General features: G+C 46.1%; 2 protein-coding genes across 2 annotated transcripts; one reads left to right on the top strand and one right to left on the bottom strand.

Moving 5' to 3' along the window:
- Positions 1–11,570: 11,570 nt before the first annotated feature.
- On the top strand, positions 11,571–13,088 carry CCR75_009205 (uncharacterized protein; the record flags this gene model as incomplete). Its single annotated transcript, XM_067967248.1, has 4 exons — positions 11,571–11,800; positions 11,875–12,055; positions 12,122–12,193; positions 12,261–13,088. The coding sequence occupies 4 exons, from the start codon at positions 11,571–11,573 to the stop codon at positions 13,086–13,088; spliced, it is 1,311 nt and encodes a 436-aa protein (XP_067821607.1).
- On the bottom strand, positions 11,875–17,451 carry CCR75_009206 (uncharacterized protein; the record flags this gene model as incomplete). Its single annotated transcript, XM_067967249.1, has 11 exons — positions 11,875–12,193; positions 12,261–14,693; positions 14,757–14,964; positions 15,021–15,222; positions 15,293–15,379; positions 15,448–16,085; positions 16,158–16,758; positions 16,831–16,874; positions 16,938–17,006; positions 17,076–17,352; positions 17,432–17,451. 10 exons carry the CDS (start codon positions 17,449–17,451, stop codon positions 13,147–13,149), a joined length of 3,693 nt encoding a protein of 1,230 aa, XP_067821605.1. The 3' UTR covers positions 11,875–12,193; positions 12,261–13,146.
- Between the last annotated feature and the right edge of the window lie 2,799 nt (positions 17,452–20,250).

A 20,250-nucleotide genomic window follows, 5' to 3' on the forward strand; every position in this document is an offset into this window, starting at 1 on the left:
ATCAAGCAAAGCTTGATGCAATCGCCCATATTGGCGATTGCGGATCAAGACAGACCATTCCATGTGGTCTGTGACGCCAGCGATTTCGCAATCGGCTGTGCGTTAATGCAATACGATACAGATGGCGCGGAGCGCGTCGTCTGTTACCAATCGCGTCAGCTGCAACCAGCTGAACGCAATTATCCAGTGCATGACAAGGAACTCCTTGCCATGAAATATTCATTGGCTAAATTTAGGGTCTACCTCCTAGGAGATAGACCGTTCATCGTATATACGGACCATGCGTCATTACGCACGGCCGTCAATAGCCCACACCTCTCGCAAAGAATGGCGAGGTGGCTATCCTTCTTCGCGGAGTATAACTTCTCCGTCGAATATAAACCAGGACGACTTAATGTCGTCGCTGATGCGTTATCACGCCGACCCGATTTCGAGTCAGCAGTGCACCCCAACAGTAAAAGTGATCTTACTGTTGCAACACTCACTACGAGTGTTCCATCATCAACCTTAGTTGATGAAATAAAGAAAGCCTATAAAGAAGATAAGGACCTTCTTTGTCTGATGGATCATTTAATGAATCCATCCGATAAATCTTTTAAAGATCTACCGGCTTTATATCGATCGTCATCCGATCGATACACAACACGTAACGGCTTATTGTATTACACAGCCGTTACCGGCGACACCCCACGTGTCGTCGTCCCGACTCACAATGATTTGCGCTTGCGCATCATGTATGAGTGTCACGATGCTCCAACAAGTGGACATCGTGGACGTGAGAAGACTTACCTCACAGTAAGTCGATACTTTTACTGGCCCCGCCAGTATCAGTTTGTGCGCAAGTACATTCGTGCTTGCGAGGTTTGTCAACGGGTGAAGCCTAGCCCTTCATCCCGTGCACCTCTTCAACCTCTACCACTTCCGGCAGAGTGTTGGCAGTCCGTATCTATGGACTTCGTCTTCGGATTTCCCGAAGACGACCACAAAAACAATGGAATCCTTGTTTTTGTAGACAGATTCAGCAAGATGGTACATCTTGCTGCGGTACCAGAGTCGATTACGGCTCCGGGTTGTGCCCGTGTCTTTATCGACACGGTATTCAAACTCCATGGGTTACCCCGTGAATTGGTCTCAGATAGAGATCCTAGATCACGGCGGAGTTCTGGCAATCCGTGTTCCGATCTCTCGGAACACGGCTGACTATGTCAACATCCGATCACCCAGAAACGGATGGTCAAATAGAACGCGTAAATCGCGTCCTCGAAGAGATACTTCGAGGTTACGTCCAATCGTTTCCGAATTGGAGCGAGTCTTTATTGATGGTCGAATTCGCCATCAATAATTCGGTGCGTGCGTCTACAACGCATACACCGTCCTTTGTGAATGGCTTACGCTATCCTCGCATTCCCACCCAATTAGACGGATCATCTAGTTTAAGGGGGAGGGTAGACTCGCACGAGCAAAACCAATTCTGGCTCATGCCCATCACGCGTCGAAGTTAACAACGACGTGAGTGATGTCGATGTCGAAGAGATCGACATCGAAGACGAGAATGATCTCATGGCAGTACGCACAAAGCGTACTGGCAAAACAAATGAGTCAGCAGAAGCAGTTCTGCTAACTCGAAAATCAATAATCCGTTTTGTTAAGGATTCCATTGCTAACGCAGTGGACCGACAGAAACGGAATGCAGACAAACATGGAAGAGCAAATGTTCATTCATTTAAAATTAATGATCTAGTGCTACTCTCTACGGTAAACTTATCTAAGCGATTAGTCACTAATGTGGGTAGCAGTAAACTACTCATTGGTCCTTTCCGTGTACTGCATCGCAGAGACAATGCGTACACAATAGAATTGACACGTAGGATGCGAACGCATCTTGCGTTTCACGTTGGTCGGCTTCGCCTGTACCATCTGTACGCGGTTTCTTCCGGGAACGGATCTGACCACCCTTTTCAAGAATCCCTAAAAGATTCTTGTGATCACGAGCCAGATTCTCATGCTGAATCTGGAGATTCTCATGTCGGGTCCGAAGATCCTCGAAACCGCGATGAGCTGAAGACAGCTCATCACGAAGAGCGTGATATTTCCGTTCGTTCTCTAACATGGAGTACGCACTCTTCGCACGGTCTTCCAACCGTTCGATATGGTGAGCCTGCACCGTCTGCTCCAACGAGCGACGCTTGCCGCGCTCGTGGTCAAGTCCCTCCTCCAAATCATGGAGGAAGTGATCGATTTTGTCGATCCTCAACATTGGATCCGGCATACGGTTCGGATCTAATTTTCCCTCTTCCGCCAGCTGATCCTTGGCTCGTATTTTCTAAGCCAAGGTAAACCTAGGATAACATCAAATTTGTCATCCAAATCCAATACGATGAAATCATCATCATACTGTAAATCTCTTAACGTGTAGTGAAATTTCACTACGCGTTTCATTACTGTTATCGATGCGCCTGTCGCTAGACGCACTGTCATCCTCGTTGGAGGGATGTCGCGCTCAACATATTTGAGCCTACGACCGTCTAGGGACTGGCGACGATTAAAGTTATTCGACGCTCCGCAGCCCACTAGGGCTCTGAGTGACAAATGATTTGTCACTTTTAATTTCAAGGTGATGAGGGAAACCTCATCACTAAGTGCAGAGACACATAATGACTGTGTGTCTGGAGCAACTTTAGTCAAGAGATTTGCAAATTATCTTGAGGTTGCTGGATCAGTCGGGTGTTGCGCCCCTACTGACCCCGACCGTTTTTTGGCGGTCCGCCTTGCTGTTGCGATCTCATTAACGTCGGACCCGCGACCGTTGCCCTTTTTGGCATACGGTTTTTCAAAATTACGTTCAGTACCTTTCGGTGCTGGGCGTTGGGCACTACACTAATGAGCGTAGTGTCCTAATTTCTGGCAGCGATCGCATTTCTGCGATCGCTTATTGCTCGGAAAGCGAGGTCTCTCGCTTTCGACGTAAGAAAGGTCCATAGTTCTGGACCTACTAACTCGTTTCGTCTTGGAGGACGATATGATGACGAAATAGCTTGAGCCTGTCTCAAGCTAAAGTCCTCCTGTTCCGCAACGGATATTGCTTCTTCAAGCGTATCCAGTTCCAAGCGGAACAGGTGGGTCTTTACGGGACAATCCGTAAGACCTTGCATGAACATCGTAATCAACGTGTGTTCATGAAAAACTGGGTTCTTTGTTATACAACTCGCTAAGAGTCGTATGTGCTGGGCATATGCGTGAACATCACGCTTGCCTTGCTTGAGTTTCAGAATCTCTGAACGAGCTCTGAACTCAGCCCTTGGTGATTCAAACGTCTGTTTGAGCCGGGCTTTAAAAGCCTCTAGCGACCAAAAGACGTATGGGTCGCGCAACTTAAGGCCCAATGCTTAAGTTTTGGCACGACCTGCTAAATTTGATTGAGCGAATGCGACTTGCATTTGCTCGTCGACGATGTGACGTGCCCTTTTGGCATCGTCCAACTCGAAAAACCAACTTAAGAGATAGTGTTCTTCGACTCCCCTATACTTAGAGATGTCATTTTTTGAGGTTTACGGACGACGCGTGTGCGTCATCCCAGAACAGGGGTCTGTACCTGTTGTAGCCGCAACAGTTCAGCCTGTTGAGAACCTTGCTGACTAAGCAAGGCTACCTTCTCCTTCGCCTCGTCAAGTTCATGCTGTATGAACTTGGTGATGGCTGGATGGAGAGCATCTCTGTCCAAACCGGACAGCATGGCCAAGATGGCATCGTTCCCTACGGTCGAACTCATTCGTTCGACCGCACTCCTTTCTATGTCACTTAGAAAGGAGTAGCTTTCACGGGATCGTGATGCGGATTCCCACTATCATCTAACATGTCCATGTTAGATGAAGGAAATGTGGTCCTTGGACGGACTACAAAGTGCTACCAGGTGTAACGGGGCACTACGACTTGTACTGCTTCAGTACAAGTCCACTTCGCACTGCTTCAGTTGCGAGTGGTGCCTTACGTTATTTCACGTACACTAGTACGTGCAGAGGAAGACTTCTCTTTAAGGTAACTAGCTTAAAGAGGGTAAAATGAAAACTGTATTAATATAATTAAGTGTCTCTTGTTCTATCTTTGTAAATGCTAACTTAATTATAAACCAATACTAAAGATGTAAATAAATTCTTATCTATAACTCTCTTTGATTACTTCTACAGCTGATTAGTCTGCGGATCAAATAGATACAATGGTCTATACCTATTTGTGGATAAGAATTCTGAATATTACTATATAAAGTAATATCCTCCAAATATTATCTACCTTTTAAAAAATATATTAATTAACAACCTTTAAGTGCTAATTTCATGTAACGATACACCCCGTTACATCACCCCTCCCTTAAACGACAATCACTCTGAATGTCATTGGATGGAGTGGTTGCTATGTGACCACTTCATTTTTAAATATGTGTTGATTGGTCAGATCCATCATTTTAAATTCCATCGCATGAAGGATCAACTCATGCCGGGTGACGATAGTGCTGCGCCTTCGGCTGCGGTTCGTGCAGCCGCGGGTCACGCACTGTTATCTCTTGCGGCAGGCGGAACGGCTGCCGTAGTGTCTTCCACTCGCACAACACTAGATGGTGCGAGTGCACGTGGTGATTCACCACGTGTTAACGACCCCTCTTTGGAGGTCGACTACGAATGCGAGTCGGATGAAGTGGCCGACTCGGGGAGAATGGAACAGTCGCCTGAAATACGTCAGGCGGCTGACTACGAGCCTTCGAATGAGAGGGCTCATTCTAATAGACGAGTAAAGAGTCTATTTGGATCCGACGGTGAGGATGATCCCTCATCGCCCGTACCATCTCTCATACGGTCACCTGCACGTATCTCTGTGCAAGGTGACGACGATGCGTAACCCATCGTAAGAAAAGTTTTTGTGGTACCCCTGCTTCAGTGGGTACTACTCAAGGGAGTGAACCAATAAAATGTCTCATCTGATCCATCGGATGAGTCTCGTCATACTGACAGACAAGGCCCTCAACGTCAACAACCAGCTGGGAACAATGCTCCCATGTGTCATGCGAAGGTGGATAACCACTCCAGCGAACCAGACGACTCGTTCGCTGCCCCTTCAAATCACGGGGTTTAGAATACGTTCCACTAAAAAACAGTGACAACCGTGGTAATTCACCAGTGGTTGTGGTGGCGGATTAAAAGTTAGATCCGAACCGTGCGTCGGATCTAGAGTCGAAGATCGACAAACACGACCGCTAGCCTTATTTATTGGGAGGAGGGTTTGAACACGAGCACGGTAAGCGTCAACCATTGGAGTAGACGGTGCAGGTTCACCATATCGAACGGTTGAAAACCGTTCAAAGAGTGCGTTCTCAATGACGGAGTACGAACGGACTTATCACGCTCTTCGCGATGAACCGTCGCTAGATTATCACGGTTCCGAGGACCTTCGGACCCGATATGAAAATCTCCAGATTCAGCATAAGAATGTGGTTCGTGACCACGAGAATCTTGCATGAATTCTTAAAAGAGATGGTCGGATCTGTCCTCGTAAGTAACCGCGTACTAATGGTACGGGCGGAGCCCACAAACGTAAAACGTAGGATGTATTCGCATCCTACGTGGCAATTCTATTGTGTACGCAATGCCTCTGCGATGCAGTACACAGAAAGGCCCAATGAACTTGGGTAGTAGTTTACTGCCACTCACATTAGTGACCAAACGCTTAGGTAAATTTACCGTAGAGAGTAGCACTAGATCATTAATTTTAAATGAAAGAGCGTTTGCTCTTCCATGTTTGTCTGCGTTCCGTTTCTGACGGTCCACTGCGTTAGCAATGAAATCCTGTATGAAACGGATTACTGATTCTCGAGCCAGCAGGAATCTCTCTGCTGACTAATTTGTTTTGACTTTTTCAGTGCGCTTTGTGCGCACTGCCATGAGATTTATCTCATCTTCGATGTCGAAGCAATCGACATCGACCTCATTCGCGTCGTTGTTAACTTCGACGCATGATGAGCATGCGCCAGAAATGGTTTTGCTCGTGCGAGCCCCCCCCCCTTAAACAAGAGGATCCCTCTAATTGGATGGAAATGAGAGGATGGCGTAAGTCATTCACGAAGATGAGTGTTTGCGTTGTTGACGCATGCACCTAATTATTGATGGCGAATTCGACCATCAACTAAAACTCGCATTAATTCGGATACGATTGGACGTAATCTCGAAGTATCTCTTCAAACACGCGATTTACCGTTCTGATTGACCATCCGTTTCTGGGCGATCGGGTATTGACATAGTCAGCCGTGTTCCGATCTCTCGGAACACGGATTGACAGAACTCCATTGTGAATCGATGATCTCAATCCGATACCAATTCACGGGGTAAACCGTGGAGTTTGAAAACCATGTCGATAAGACACGGGCACAACCCGGAGCCGTAATCGACTCCGGTACTGCAGCAAGATGTACCATCTTGCTGAATCTGTCTACAAAAACAAGGATTCCATTGTTTTTGTGATCGTCTTCGGGAAATCCGAAAATGAATTCGATAAATACCGACTGCCAACACTCTGTCGGGAGTGGTAGAGGTTAAAGACGCGCACGGGTAGAAGGTCTGGCGTCACCAGGCGTCACCCGTTGAACCTCGCAAGCACGAACTGATACTGGCGGGGCCAGTAAAAGTCGCGACTTATTGTGAGATAAGTCTTGTCACGTCCACAATGTTCACTTGTTGTTGCATCGTGACCAACTCATACACGATGCGCAAGTGCAAATCATTGTGAGTTGGGACGAAGGCCCGTGGAGTGTCGCCGGTAACGGCTGTGAAATGCAATAAATTATTGCGTGTCGTGTATCAATCGGATGACGATCGTAATGCAATAAATTATTGCGTGTCGTGTATCAATCGGATGACGATCGATACAAAGCCGGTAAATCTTTAAAAGATTTATCGGATGGATTCATTAAATGATCCATCAAACATAGAAGGTCCTTATCTTCTTTATAGGTTTTCTTTATGTCATCAACTAAGGTTGATGACGGAGCACTAGTAGTGAGTGTTGCAACAGTAAGATCACTTTCACTGTTGGGGTGCACAGCTGACTCGAAATCGGGTCGGCGTGATAACGCATCAGCGACGACATTAAGCCGTCCTGGTTTATATTCGACGTAGAAGTTATACTTCGCGAAGAAGGACAGCCACCTCGCCATTCTTTGCGAGAGGTGTGGACTGTTTACGGCCGTGCGTAATGACGCAAGGTCCGTATATACGATGAACGATCTATCTCCGAGGAGATAGACCCTAAATTTAGATAATGCATATTTCATGGCAAAGAACTCCTTGTCATGCACTGGGTAATTGCGTTCAGCTGGTTGTAGCTGACGCGATTGGTAACTGACGACGCGCTCCGCGCCGTCTGTGTCGTATTGCATTATCGCGCAGCCGATTGCGAAATTGCTGGCGTCACAGACCACATGGAATGGTCTGTCTTGATCTGGAATCGCCATATGGGCGAATGCATCAAGCTTTGCTTGATACCTTGAAAGGAGCGCTGACAACCAGCGTTCCATATCCATTTCTTGTATTTTTTTCGAGACGAGAGAGATGAATTGTCATCTCGGCATAATTGCGTGAGTACTTGTGCAAGTACGCCGCTAAACCAAGGAACTTTCTAAGTTCCATGACATCGACTGGAACTGGCCAGTCGGTGATCACCTTTATCATTTCGGGATCAGGGCGCAAGCCGTGTTTGCCTACAATGCACCCAAGAAGTGGTATTTCGATTGCAGCGAATTTCACTTCTTGAAATTTGCTTACAACTTATGCTTTTGCAAAAGTTTAAGAACCTGACTAACGTGAGTTTTATGAACTTCTACGTCCGTCTTTCCATCCATGGACCGGCTATGGACGAATACATCGTCATAACAATCCGGTACAAATTCTCGCACCAGTCACAAAAGAATCGTTACGCATCCGTTATATGTTGCAGGGGCGTTACTAAGCCCCTGCGGCATTACTAGTCATTCCCTGAGCATCCCATTGGGAGTGCTCACTGCTGTGTACGGAATGTCCCGTTCACGCATATGGATTTGATAGAACCCATCCATCAGATCCATAGACGAAAAGATCGTACTCTTAGTATAATGCTGCAACGGTACCGGCTCAACGCCGATACCTATTCAGTTTGTTGAGTGAGTGCACTATCCGCCACCCTCCTGTGGCCTTTTGCACACAAAAGGTCGGAGAGCTATGTGGGGAGGTTGAATCCCTTACATGGCCCGCTTTAATTCGATCGGTTAAGAATTTATCGATCACAAGTACATGTTCACGAGGCAGTGGCTACTGCTTCATGACACAGTACTTTGAGCTTGGTTTGAGCTCGATGTCATGTCGAGTGCCTCTATCCTTAGGCAACTAGCATGAAAATGTTTCAGGGAATACATCCCAAAACTCAATCGAATTCTTGTATTAAGGGTTTGTATTAAGTGACCAGTTTTACGTTTTCCCAAAATATACAACTGGTCACTTAAGACAAACGCTTTATACAACCGCTGACCGAATATCGATAACGTCTTCGTCCTCTGCGACGAGTACGCAGATCTCTCAAGAACTGATCAGGTGTCTCCGAAATTGACTTCGGAGGCGTATACAGATCAAGAGTATAAGCGCCTGCTCTTGATCCGTAAGTAACCAAGACATCAAATGTCTCGATTTTTCATGGGACCCCTTTTTCACAGCCTGCCGAGAGATTTATCCCTCGTGATGCTGAAGTCTAGTCACTTCAGTATTAACTATTGTGAGGAGATTTCTCCTCAAGTACGTGGGGACTTATTCCCTCAACGACTTTTGACTGTGGTTGCGCTATCACAGTCGGGTCCTCTATGGTCGACTCTCTACTCGACCTAGGATCGTCATGATGTCCTTTTTGGGCAATCGATATCTTCCTTGAATGTCGCCTGCTAGGTGTACATTCATGTCTCGATCCACTCGACAAATTCGAGTGGTTGACCTTCGGCGCTGCCTGTGCATTCGCACAGCCACCGGCAAATGACTCCACAGGGTGATTAGTAATCACACTGTGATCTTGTGCAGTCGTACTAACGACCGTAACACAAGTGAGGCAATTGCACTCACTCGTAGTACATCCACACGCTTGTGGACGCTCCAAGACGTTCATCAGATGGCCATCTGATGAACAAGTGGCAGGCATCTTTACGGATCGATGCTGCCAGCTGATCCTTGGCTCGTATTTTCTAAGCCAGGGTAAACCTAGGAAGACATCAAATTTGTCATCCAAATCCAGTACGATGAAATCATCATCGTACTGTAAATCTTTTAACGTGTAGTGAAATTTCACTACGCGTTTCATTACTGTTATCGATGCGCCTGTCGCTAGACGCACCGTCATCCTCGTTGGAGGGATGTCGCGCTCAACATATTTCAGCCTACAACCCTCTAGTGACTGGCGACGAATAAAGTTATTCGACGCCTCACAGTCCACTAGGGCTCTAAGTGACAAATCATTTGTCACTTTTAACTTCAAGGTAATGAGGGATACCTCATCGCCAGGTGCAGAGACATGTAATGATTGTGTGTCTGGAGCAACTTTAGTCAAGAGATTTGCAAATTCTCTTGAGGTTGCTGGATCAGTAGGGCGATGCGCCCCTACTGACCCCTACCGTTTTTTGGCGGTCCGCCTCGCTGTTGTGATTTCGCAACAACGTCGGACCCGCGACCGTTGCCCTTTTTGGCATACGGTCCAAAATTACATTCGGTACCTTTCGGTGCTGGGCGTGGGCACTACACTCATGAGCGTAGTGTCCTAATTTTTGGCAGCAATGGCATTTCTGCGATGGCTTATTGCTCGAAAAGCGAGGTCTCTCGCTTTCGACGTAAGAAAGGTCAATGGGTTCCGGACCTCCTAACTCGTTTCGTCTTGGAGGACGATATGATGACGAACTAGCTTGAGTCTGTCTCAAGCTTACGTCCTCCTGTTACGCAACGGATATTGCTTCTTCAAGCGTATCCAGTTCCAAGCGGAACAGGTGGGTCTTTATGGACCATCCGTAAGACCTTGCATGAACACCGTAATCAGCGTGTGTTCATGAACTGGGTTATTTGTTATACAACTCGTTAAGAGTCGTATGTGCTAGGCATATGCGTGAACATCACGCTTGCCTTGCTTAAGTTTCAGAAGCTCTGAACTCAGCCCTTGGCGGTTCAAACGTCTGTTTGAGCCGGGCTTTAAAAGCCTCTAGCGCCCAAAGACGTATGGGTCGCACAACTTAAGGCCCAATGCCCAAGTTTTGGCACGACCTGCCAAATTTGATTGAGCGAGTGCGACTTGCATTTGCTCGTCGAAGATGTGACGTGCCCTTGTGGCATCGTCCAACTCGACAAACCATCTTAAGAGGGAGTCTTCTTCGACTCCCCTTTACTTAGAGATGTGAATCTTTAAGGTTTCGGGACGACGCGTTTGCGTCATCCCATGTACAGGGGTCTGTACCTGCTGTAACCTCAACAGTTAGAAAGGAGTAGCTTTCACGGGAAACGTGATGCGTATTCCCACTATCATCTAACATGTCCATGTTAGATGAGGGAAATGTGGTCCTTGGACGAACTACAAAGTGCTACCAGGTGTAACGGGGCACTACGACTTGTACTGCTACAGTACAAGTCCACTTCGCACTGCTTCAGTTGCGAGTGGTGCCTTACGTTATTTCACGTACACTGGTACGTGCAGAGAAAGACTTCTCTTTAAGGTAACTAGCTTAACGAGGGTTAAATGAAAACTGTATTAATATAATAAAGTATCTCTTCTTTCTATCTGTTAACTCTAACTTAATTATAAACTAATACTCAACATGCAATTGAATTCTTATCTTATCTTATCTGTCTCTCTCTTTTGTTTTCATCTACAGCTGATTAGTCTGCGGAATAAATAGATATAATGGTCTATACCTATTTATGGATAAGAATTCTGAACATTACTATATAAATTAATATCCTCCAAATATTATCTAATTTCTAGATAATATATTATTTAACAACCTTTAAGTGTTAATTTCACGTAACGATACACTCCGTTACAGAGAATGCATACTGTAGTTGCTGGGGTTGTTGTAATTGCTGTGTTCGGTGCTTCAGAAGTTAAAAAATGCAATGAGGCCAGTCGCACAGCCGTCTCGAAATAGGACACCCAGGTATTCGGAGGCATCTTTTCTATACTATTATCAGTGTAGGTCAGCTAGTACTGTAGTAGTATGCCTCGTTATGCATGTATCCTACATGCTTCCGTACATCAATTTATAATTACTACTCATTAGGCAGTGTACATCTATATTGTAGCAGGTTGCATAGCAATTTTGTGTCGCCAGGGCACTTGATTGCGCAAAATACCACTGACTCGAAGCTTAACCAGAATTGCATTCAAGTTGCCAATCTGGATGGCCCAATCAATTAGTTTTCGTCGAAAATGAAAGGCAAGGCCAATTGCATTTTTTTGGCAATTAAATTGCAAAGCAAACCTGTGTGCAACACACCACAATCAGCTAAAAGGTTTTCTACGTAACATTCTCAAGAATGCCGAAGCGGTTGTTCGTGCTCGCGCTCCTGCAATGGGCCAACGTCATCCACGCTGAAAGCTGTAATGACGATTGTGCATCCGTGTCATGCTTGCCAAGCTGGTGGCGTAGTATCGCGGCACCGCAACTCGTTGTGGCTGCAGTACTAGTGTTCTTTGCCACGTTCCTACCTCGCGTCCTGGTTCGGCTCCTCATTTTTGTAATCACAAAGCTTCCATTCATGCGCCAGTACGATATATTGCAACTCTAAGGCAAGTAAACGATGAATTAAAACGTAAACCTGCGATTACAATGTGGTGTAGACTCGCAGAGGATTTTCGAGAGTCGTGTGTGGGCTCGACATCGTACTTTATCTCCATGTCGCTCGTGTTGCTATCACTGGCCGTATCAGAGCTTGCGAAATTCTTTTGCCACTTGCCCATGTATATTTGGGGCGTTTTCTTTCTCTGCTGGCTTTACTCGCTCTTTAACGTCGTCCAGAGTGTGCGTTTATTCCTATCAAAGAGGAATGTGTCTTTAACGAGGTCGTTTAATTATAATGTCTTGCAGTTTGCCGTCCGTCGATTTGTCGGTGCAGATGGAGATTTTTCTAAGAAAATGGTGATTACGGAATCCGTCAAGGTTAGATTTACCTGCTTGTTCTCATAAAATCACCTCTCAAATCTTATTTTTTTAATTTTTGCCGTAGATTTTACGTCTCACGACACTGTTGATCGTTGCGTTAATCATCTATTCGTCAGCATTAGGGAACAGTGCCACATTAAAATACTCAGTACTGGGGGTCATTGGATTGGCCATAGCACTAGGCTTTGTCCCGTCATTTCACAATGTCGTTGGAGGGCTCTTTCTAGCGTTCAATTCCCAGTTCAAAATTGATGATTTTATTCGTGTGGGGGACGCAGAAGGTTTCGTTCATCGTGTGTCGCTGCGATATACGTCCGTCGTGAGTTTGGAAGGCACGACGCTGTATGTTCCCAATAGTTTCTTCCTCTACAAACCCATGATTAATTTCTCGCAACGTCCGAAGCGAGACGTTGATCTCCACGTGCGTGTGTCACGGACTACGCCTATTAATACCTTACGACAAGCGCTTCGCCGTCTTGAGAGCATGCTGCAGTCTTTGCACGTCGGTTTAACGTCGCACGAAGAAAATCAATCCGACTTGCGTCACAACGAGAAATGGCAACGCTTTTGTTTCGTAGCAATGGAGGAACTCTATACGATTCGAATTTATTCGTACACGGAAGAGCTAGATGCACGCAAGTACGCGATGCTCAAGTCCGAAGTCTGGCTCGCAGTAACGGAAATTATGGAAGAGCTAGCGATTTCAGTCGTACGCCAGGACGATCTCAATCATCCATTTGCCGAGTCGCCGAAGAATTATGAGCGCTGGAGCAGTATCGCTCAACTACACGCGGACGAAAGCACTGGAGACCCATTCATGGGGGAGATCGGAGCCGTCGTGGGGGCGCAATCAAGCGGATCGGGGATCCAGGGCCCACAGACGCAGCTTTAATGGCGAAAAGGTGTTTATAGCGCAAGACTTAAAACGATGTCCGTCTTGGTGCTTAGATCTAGTGCTGAAGCCATTGAATGTCATGTACTTCTGCTTGAATCTCGTGATATTCTTGCTGCAATTCCCGTTCAATCGTCAAAGCGCGTTCTCGCAAGGCCCAGTCATGGTCCTGATACTCGAGGCGCACGAACTTCTCAAGCAATACAAGCAGCCGCTTATGCGACTCGCAAAACACTTGTTCAGTCTCTTGATGCTGTGCTATCAGAGCTGCAAGCAATGATTTATTGACTGTATCAAGCGTCGACGCGGCACACCGATCAAGGCCGCTCTTGTCAAGCTCAAGTGAAAAGCTTTTATGCGGCAATGCTGATGCAGTAGAGTACAAATCGCTCACATTGCGCTCGTGGTCGTTGTACATAGGGGACGATGGAGCAGGCTGTCCTTCAAGAATCGGGTCATCATACAAATTCGTCCCAAGCCCGCTAGACGCGAATTCCAACTTTGAGAAATCACCAGATGATAACGTTGAGCGCAGTCGCGTAGGGGATTTATTCGGATAGTAAAAGCTTCGCGTCGTAAGACGACCTTCTCGTTTCGGTGTCGTCGCCTCCAAATCGCCACGATTTCGGCTCGATAGCGCCGAGTCGTCGACAGCACGTGGACGTCGTTTCGACGAGCTCGACTGGGATTTTTGACGATTTGTTTGTCGCGAGTTTGATGTGTTTTTTGGAAGAAAAGTCGTGTTATCGACTTCGGTGGATGTAGCGTAGCTTGGATACTCGACGTCGGATTGCAGCCATGACCCATCATGCCACATGAACCGATACGTGACACTAAGGCATTCTAATCTAACAGCACACAACGCTTTGAGCGACGAGACTAACGTATGTAAAAACATTTCAGCAAGATGACGATCCGAAGGCTCCATATCTCTTCGCTCCATGAGTAAGTAGCTCCTTTGCGTCCTAATTGGACTCTCAAATTCGGTCGTTGTGACTTCGTCTTGCGTAAATCGCGTTTCGCCAGTGTCAAACATCATCCCTGACGCTTGAATGATTCGAGAAGGTGAAGGAAAGTCACTAGTTGCGCAACTAAAGACGCACACTGCATCTTGTCCTGCCCCAGAGATTTTGCCGTCTTTAACTTGAGCGAGCCAACTATGCGAGTCAGGCGTGGGTGGACGAGCAAGAGGACAAGCGGCAAGTTGGCTTGAGGCAGCCACCCATTTTGCTTTTCGCTGTTCTAATTCAATTACAAGCGCTTCAGCCGCTGCTGACGACTCGGCGACTTGCTCCAATAACAAGCGCAAAGTCCTTTGAAACGAATCGTCGAGCTTATCGCGCGTTGAGTCATTTTCCACGTCAAAAAAACCATTATCTAATGCAATCAAGTCGTTCAAGGTCGTCGCTTCATCCGACGGAGCTCTCCTGCCTTTGCCATCACCCCATAGCTTTTCAGCCACTGCCTGACAGCGCCAATGAAGACTTTGCGTGACCTTTAGAATACTCAACTTGTCTTTAAACAGCGCAGTCTTCTCGGAGATCTGCTCAATCAGCCGGTGGCGCTGGAGTATCCTCAATTTTTCAAGCTGTTCATCCGTAAGCCCTAGCAAATACACAAGTTAGGACTATGACTTCATCTATACACAAAGATTCAATTGTGGCGTACATGGAATGGTCAAATCATCTTTAAAGACCACAGAGAACACGGCATCGGCATCAATACAACTGCGTTCACTCGCTCTCAAGAGCTCCTCGGCTTCCGACGCTGATTTCGCATGATACAACGTTTCTTCCGCGCGAAAGAGCAATGCAATACCGACTCCGTAAAACACCAGCACACCACGAATAAAAAAGGCATCCCAAATGCGTAACACCTGGAAGCAATCGTTAACGAATACATGACATTTACAGGACTAATTAACTCGCTTACTGTCGGAAGGGGAATCAAAGACTCGGTGAACAAACTTAAAAACCATCGTTCAACGAGTCGGCTTAGCGGAAAGTTGATAGTTGTTAAATGGGCAGCAAGCGTGGGCAAACGATCTTCCAAGAGAGCGCGAAATGCTGCGACATCAACTTGCAATGCTGGTCGTTCGCCATGAAAGTACCCAAGCAGATGCGAGTCAATGATGCTGTACACATGCAATTATACATCAATGAACTCAAGATTTATACTAACCAAGAAATAAAGACGTTTCTTACCTATTGATGATCCAAAAGGCACTTTCTTCTTCCACGTACGCGAGGAGCAAACAAGAAACGCGCCACGGAAAAGGATGCGCGTAAGGACTACAGCCACAAGATTAGCAAAACATGTACCGACGGCTTTTTCATCAAAAATCTAAGAGTCTACGTACTTGTAACGTGAACTTGCGACCAATAAGCGCCGTCGTGACGTAAGCTCCCACTCGGCAGCTGGACCATCGCTTGGATAAACATTACTTCCCATTTTGCCCTTTTCAAGCTGCTGGAGCGTAGCTCGACTTGTCGAGCGCGATGAAAAGGGATTTAAAGTCTTTTTCTCTTTCACTTCAACATCGTCATCGGCCATTGAGTCGCGGTCGTATTCAAACAAAGACCCACGATCTTCACTGTATTGATCCGATGCAAATGAAGGAGCTCGATTAAACCGGTCTGCTAGAATCGGCACATCACTAGATCGCATTGCAATAGCGACATGGTTCGCTTCATGAAGCGCCAGCGCACACAATCGCGTGAATAGCACTTCGTTCTCGGGTGTCTCCATTAATTTGGTATCAATTGGACCCGAGCATAGTTCATAGATGGCGTGCTTCTTTGGAGCCGGTGATTTCAGGCCACTACGGGTCAAAGCTTCACGAGATGTAGAAGTGCGAAGAGCAGCATGTGACTTAGTAGCACTTCGAATTGCGTGTTTAAGCTCCACGCGTCGTTGAAGCTCCAAGGCTCCTGAAAATCCATTCCAAAGTTCGCCTCGAAGCTCGTCTGGGATTCCAGCACGAACAGCTGAGATAACCTATAAACAAACAACCGCAAGCGCGTGGAAAGAGAATAGAAGATACGCCATTGCATGCAGTAATGTTCGTACCTCGGTCGTTAGTCTATACTCGGCCGTGGCAATGCATTTTTCAAGTTGTGTATACTTGGTTTCGGCATGGCCTTGGAGTAATAAGTGGAGCCACTTTTTCGAACTTGCAGTGAGCTCAGCTTTTCGACTGGTTATTCCAATCCCAGACGACGAGAGACCTCCTTTCTGGCCATTAGTAAACCCGCTAGAAACGTCATCATGATCGTCCTCGAGTTTCAACACAAACATTTTGGACGGAGGAGTTGCGATCCAAACGAGACACGTCTCGCGCTCGAGTGTCGGCATTTTTCCAAATTTAAACATTCCGCTATCTTTTTTTTTCTCTTCAATGAGCTGTTCGCCCGTGACCCGCACGGTTGGAGCATGGCGCACATCTACACGGCCCTGGAGTTCACTTAACGTGTCATCTCGAAAATAGAGCAAGTCTCCCGAGGTCAAAAAGACAAAATAATGGCGTTTCCAGTACGTAATGATGCTCTTTGGACTATGAACATTCCGCTCTCGTCTTTTGGTCATCCATCCTGAATGCAGCACATCTACCGTGGGATAAAACGCCGATAGCGATGCCAATAACGACAATCCTTGCTGCGATTCACTCGAGCTGAACGTGACACACCAATTTTACGTGATTTATGTATTCTACTTCATTTTGTAGGGTAGATACGTAACGTACCCATTCCACTCGCGGCCATTGTGAAATGCTAGCAAATGCACGTGCTTGATTTGAAATTGACAAGTCTTAAATTAGAAAAGAAGATAGTTTCAGTGAAACGTACGTACTAGGGGCGTCAAGACGGCGAATTTCTGGTCGTATGCGCCCGGCCGCGAGTCATTCGTATCCGAACGATTCTACTTTGTAAAACGAGTAAGTAGGGCACTACTAGCTTGAAATAATGCAAATGTAACCCGATATCGTACAAGTTTCATGAGTTTCTTGCCAGCTGTGAGTACGGGCGTAAAACAGCAAATACCCGTGGCATCTGTCATCGAAATGACTCCCTTGGGTGTGGACATGAGCAACGTCGTGACATCTTTGAATGTGTCATAGTGCCGTAACTCTTTCAGACCATTGGAAGTCGACACGAATACAAAGTACCGGCGACGCCAGCGTTTGCTAAAGCGTCCGAGTTTTTTAAGCCAGCCGTGCCAGAGCACCGAGACCCCGTTTAGACTGTAGAATCCCGTTGGATTCGAGCTAAAACATTGCAACACGAAGATTGAGTCATACGGATAGCAGGTGGTTTCGCTACACTCTAGCTCGAGGGGGTACGCACTTGCTTCGAGTCTTCTGCATCGCGTCTGAGCGCACTACACGGAAAAAACGTCGGTGTTTTTTAATCCCGTTTCGTTTGCAGAAAAATAGGTATCTCAAGTTTTTGATCTTTTAATATTTCTGTAGGCTCCGGAATGTTTGTATTCATCAATATTTCTTTAGCTTTAGATATGTCGTACGTCTTGTGTAACGGGGTGTCTCGTTACATAAGTATTATTTCCAATTAGAGGAACAAACAATTATTATTTCCTATAAAAGGAAATAAGAAGTACAAGATTATTATCATTAATTTTGACTTAAATAGTTCCTATACCAAATTTGGTATTATTGATGCAATAAGACATTAGCTCTATTGAGTAATTGATTAAGTCTAAATCAACCCCGCCAAGCAGTACTCTACACAATTGTGCAGTGTGCAAGGAGGCGCTATACTTAGAAGATATTAACAAAATAAGTTAAGTAGTAGGTAGAAGATCAGTACGTAGGAAACGCAATCTATAAATACAGTTTTACATTTTCTCTATTCTAAAGACTCAGTCTAGACCTTTGAAACTAGAGACCTTTAGCTATATAAGAAACCTTCCTCTGTACTCTTGAGTACGTGAAGTTTCGAGGCACCTGACTTACACTGTTATCAGTGAAAGGTGCACTAGTAATTATCAGTACTAGTAAAAGGTGCCCCGTTACACCTGGTTGCACTTTGAAGTCCGTTTAACGGCCCACGCACGTTCCATCCAACATGGACATGTTATATGATTAAGGAGGGGGCTTTCAAGCCCCTCAAGAAAGTTATCACGCAACGCGTGAAATGTTTACTCATTTGAGTGACCTCGAATGGAGAGCGATCGAACGACTGAGTTCGGTCGTAGACGGGCCAGCCATTTGGCACTTTGATGTTCACTCTGAACACAGATGAACAGCATGCGGCCATAGCCGAGTTCATTCAACACGAACACGGGGCTCAAGAGAAAGTAACCTTGCTTCACCAGCAAGGCTCTCAACACCTCCGCGTGTTGAGACAGTAGATTTTCATGCGGCTAATGGGCCGACGCTGCCACGACGACCTGAAAGCTTAACGATCGAAATCTTAAAGTTCAAGGCAGTCGAAGGCGACTCCCTTTTGAAATGGTTCGTCAAATAAGGCGATGTCATAGAAGCTCGTCGTATCAGTAATAATGCGACGAAAGTGAAATTCGGCATGTTCAACTTAGCCGAACGTGCCAGAACTTAAACCTTGGGGCTCAAGCTTCACGACCCATTAGTTTTTGGGTCGTACGATGTCTTTAAGATCTGGCTCAGACAAACATTTTTTCGAGCCGCCACGTGCCGAATTCAAGGATCGAGCCGAGCTCCTGGATTTGAAGCAGGGCAAGCGCCATCAACAAGCTTATGCCCAACATACGCGATACCTGGTCAGTTGTATCGTGAGTCATCCAATTGACGAACAAACACAGGTAAATCTGTTTATTAAAGGTCTTGCAGACGGTCCTGTAAAGACCCACCTCTTCTGGCTCGAGCCTTGAGACGCTTGAACAAGCGATCTCTGTAGCGGTTCGGTCGTTTGCATGACAGCCTAAGACCTCAGTGTGAATACTTAACACAATGTGGAGTTAGTTAACGACGGTGTGCACAAGCCCAGGCAGCGTCGAAGTTCGACCACTCGAATAAGTTGAGTGGTATGAAACAAGAATGCTTGCTTGAAAAGCAACATACAAGAAAGTTTGAAACGCCTGTCGATAAGAGACAGAGCAAAAGTCCTAGATCGACTTTAGAGTCGAACGTAGAGGATCTCGCTGTGATAGCTCAATCACAGCTCAAGGCAGTTGGAGGGGACTCCCCAATAAATACTTAAGGTTATAAGTCCCCAGTAATCTGTGAAAATAAGTCCCCAGAAACCTGTGGTCAAAGGTTCGTAGGTACCTTTAAAAATAAGTTCTTAAGAGGAAGCTGAGACATTAAATGTCTTAGCAAACAATGAATAAAGTGCAGGCGCTTATACACTTCATCTAATAGTGCCTCCGAAATCAGCTTTGGAGATAACTTAATTGCAACGCTAGAACGGAAATGGTTTTTGCATGATCTGTGTAGTCGCAAAGTGAAGCGGATCTGCGTACTCGTCACAGATGACAACTTCGTGGCCGATATTTAGTCGGCAATACTATTTCCTGGCAACGAACGGTTTCTCAGCAGCTCATCGATGGACGAAAGTGTCTTCGATGAGAAGACTCGGATTGAACGTTTTACGTCCCAATCCTGGGAGTCATTGAAGACAAACCCTTTAAATAAGGATTTGATCGAATTCATGCATGCTTTCCCTGAATCAGTACCGTGCGAGTTGCCTAAGGATAAAGGCACTCGACACGATATCGATTTAATCCCAGGTTCGAAAAAATTTGTCATGAAGCAATGGTCATTGCCTTGTGAATAAGTAATAGCGATCGACAAAATTCTTTGCTAAACGCTTAGCAGCGGGCCATGTGAGGATGTGAGGAAGGCAACTCCCCCACATAGCTCTCCGACATTATGTGCGTAAAGCAACAAGATGATGGCGGATTGTGCATGCATTCAATAAATTGAACGCTGCAACGGTACGGGCTCAAACGCCGATACCACGAAAAGACGTAATTATTGACAATATGTCAAAGAGTACTATCTTTTCGTCGACGGAGCTAATGGATGGATTCTATCAGATTCATATGCGTGAACAGGATATTCCGTTCACAGTAGTAAGCACCCAAGCATTATACTATGAATGTGGCTAGTCATGCAACAGGGAGTTAGTAATGCCCCTGCGACATTCAACAGATGCGTAACGAATCT

The sequence above is a fragment of the Bremia lactucae genome (genome assembly GCF_004359215.1).
Source record: "Bremia lactucae strain SF5 chromosome Unknown BlacSF5_NotPlaced_19_SHOA01000004.1_2068294bp, whole genome shotgun sequence".
In the NCBI taxonomy this organism is placed as follows: domain Eukaryota; phylum Oomycota; class Peronosporomycetes; order Peronosporales; family Peronosporaceae; genus Bremia; species Bremia lactucae.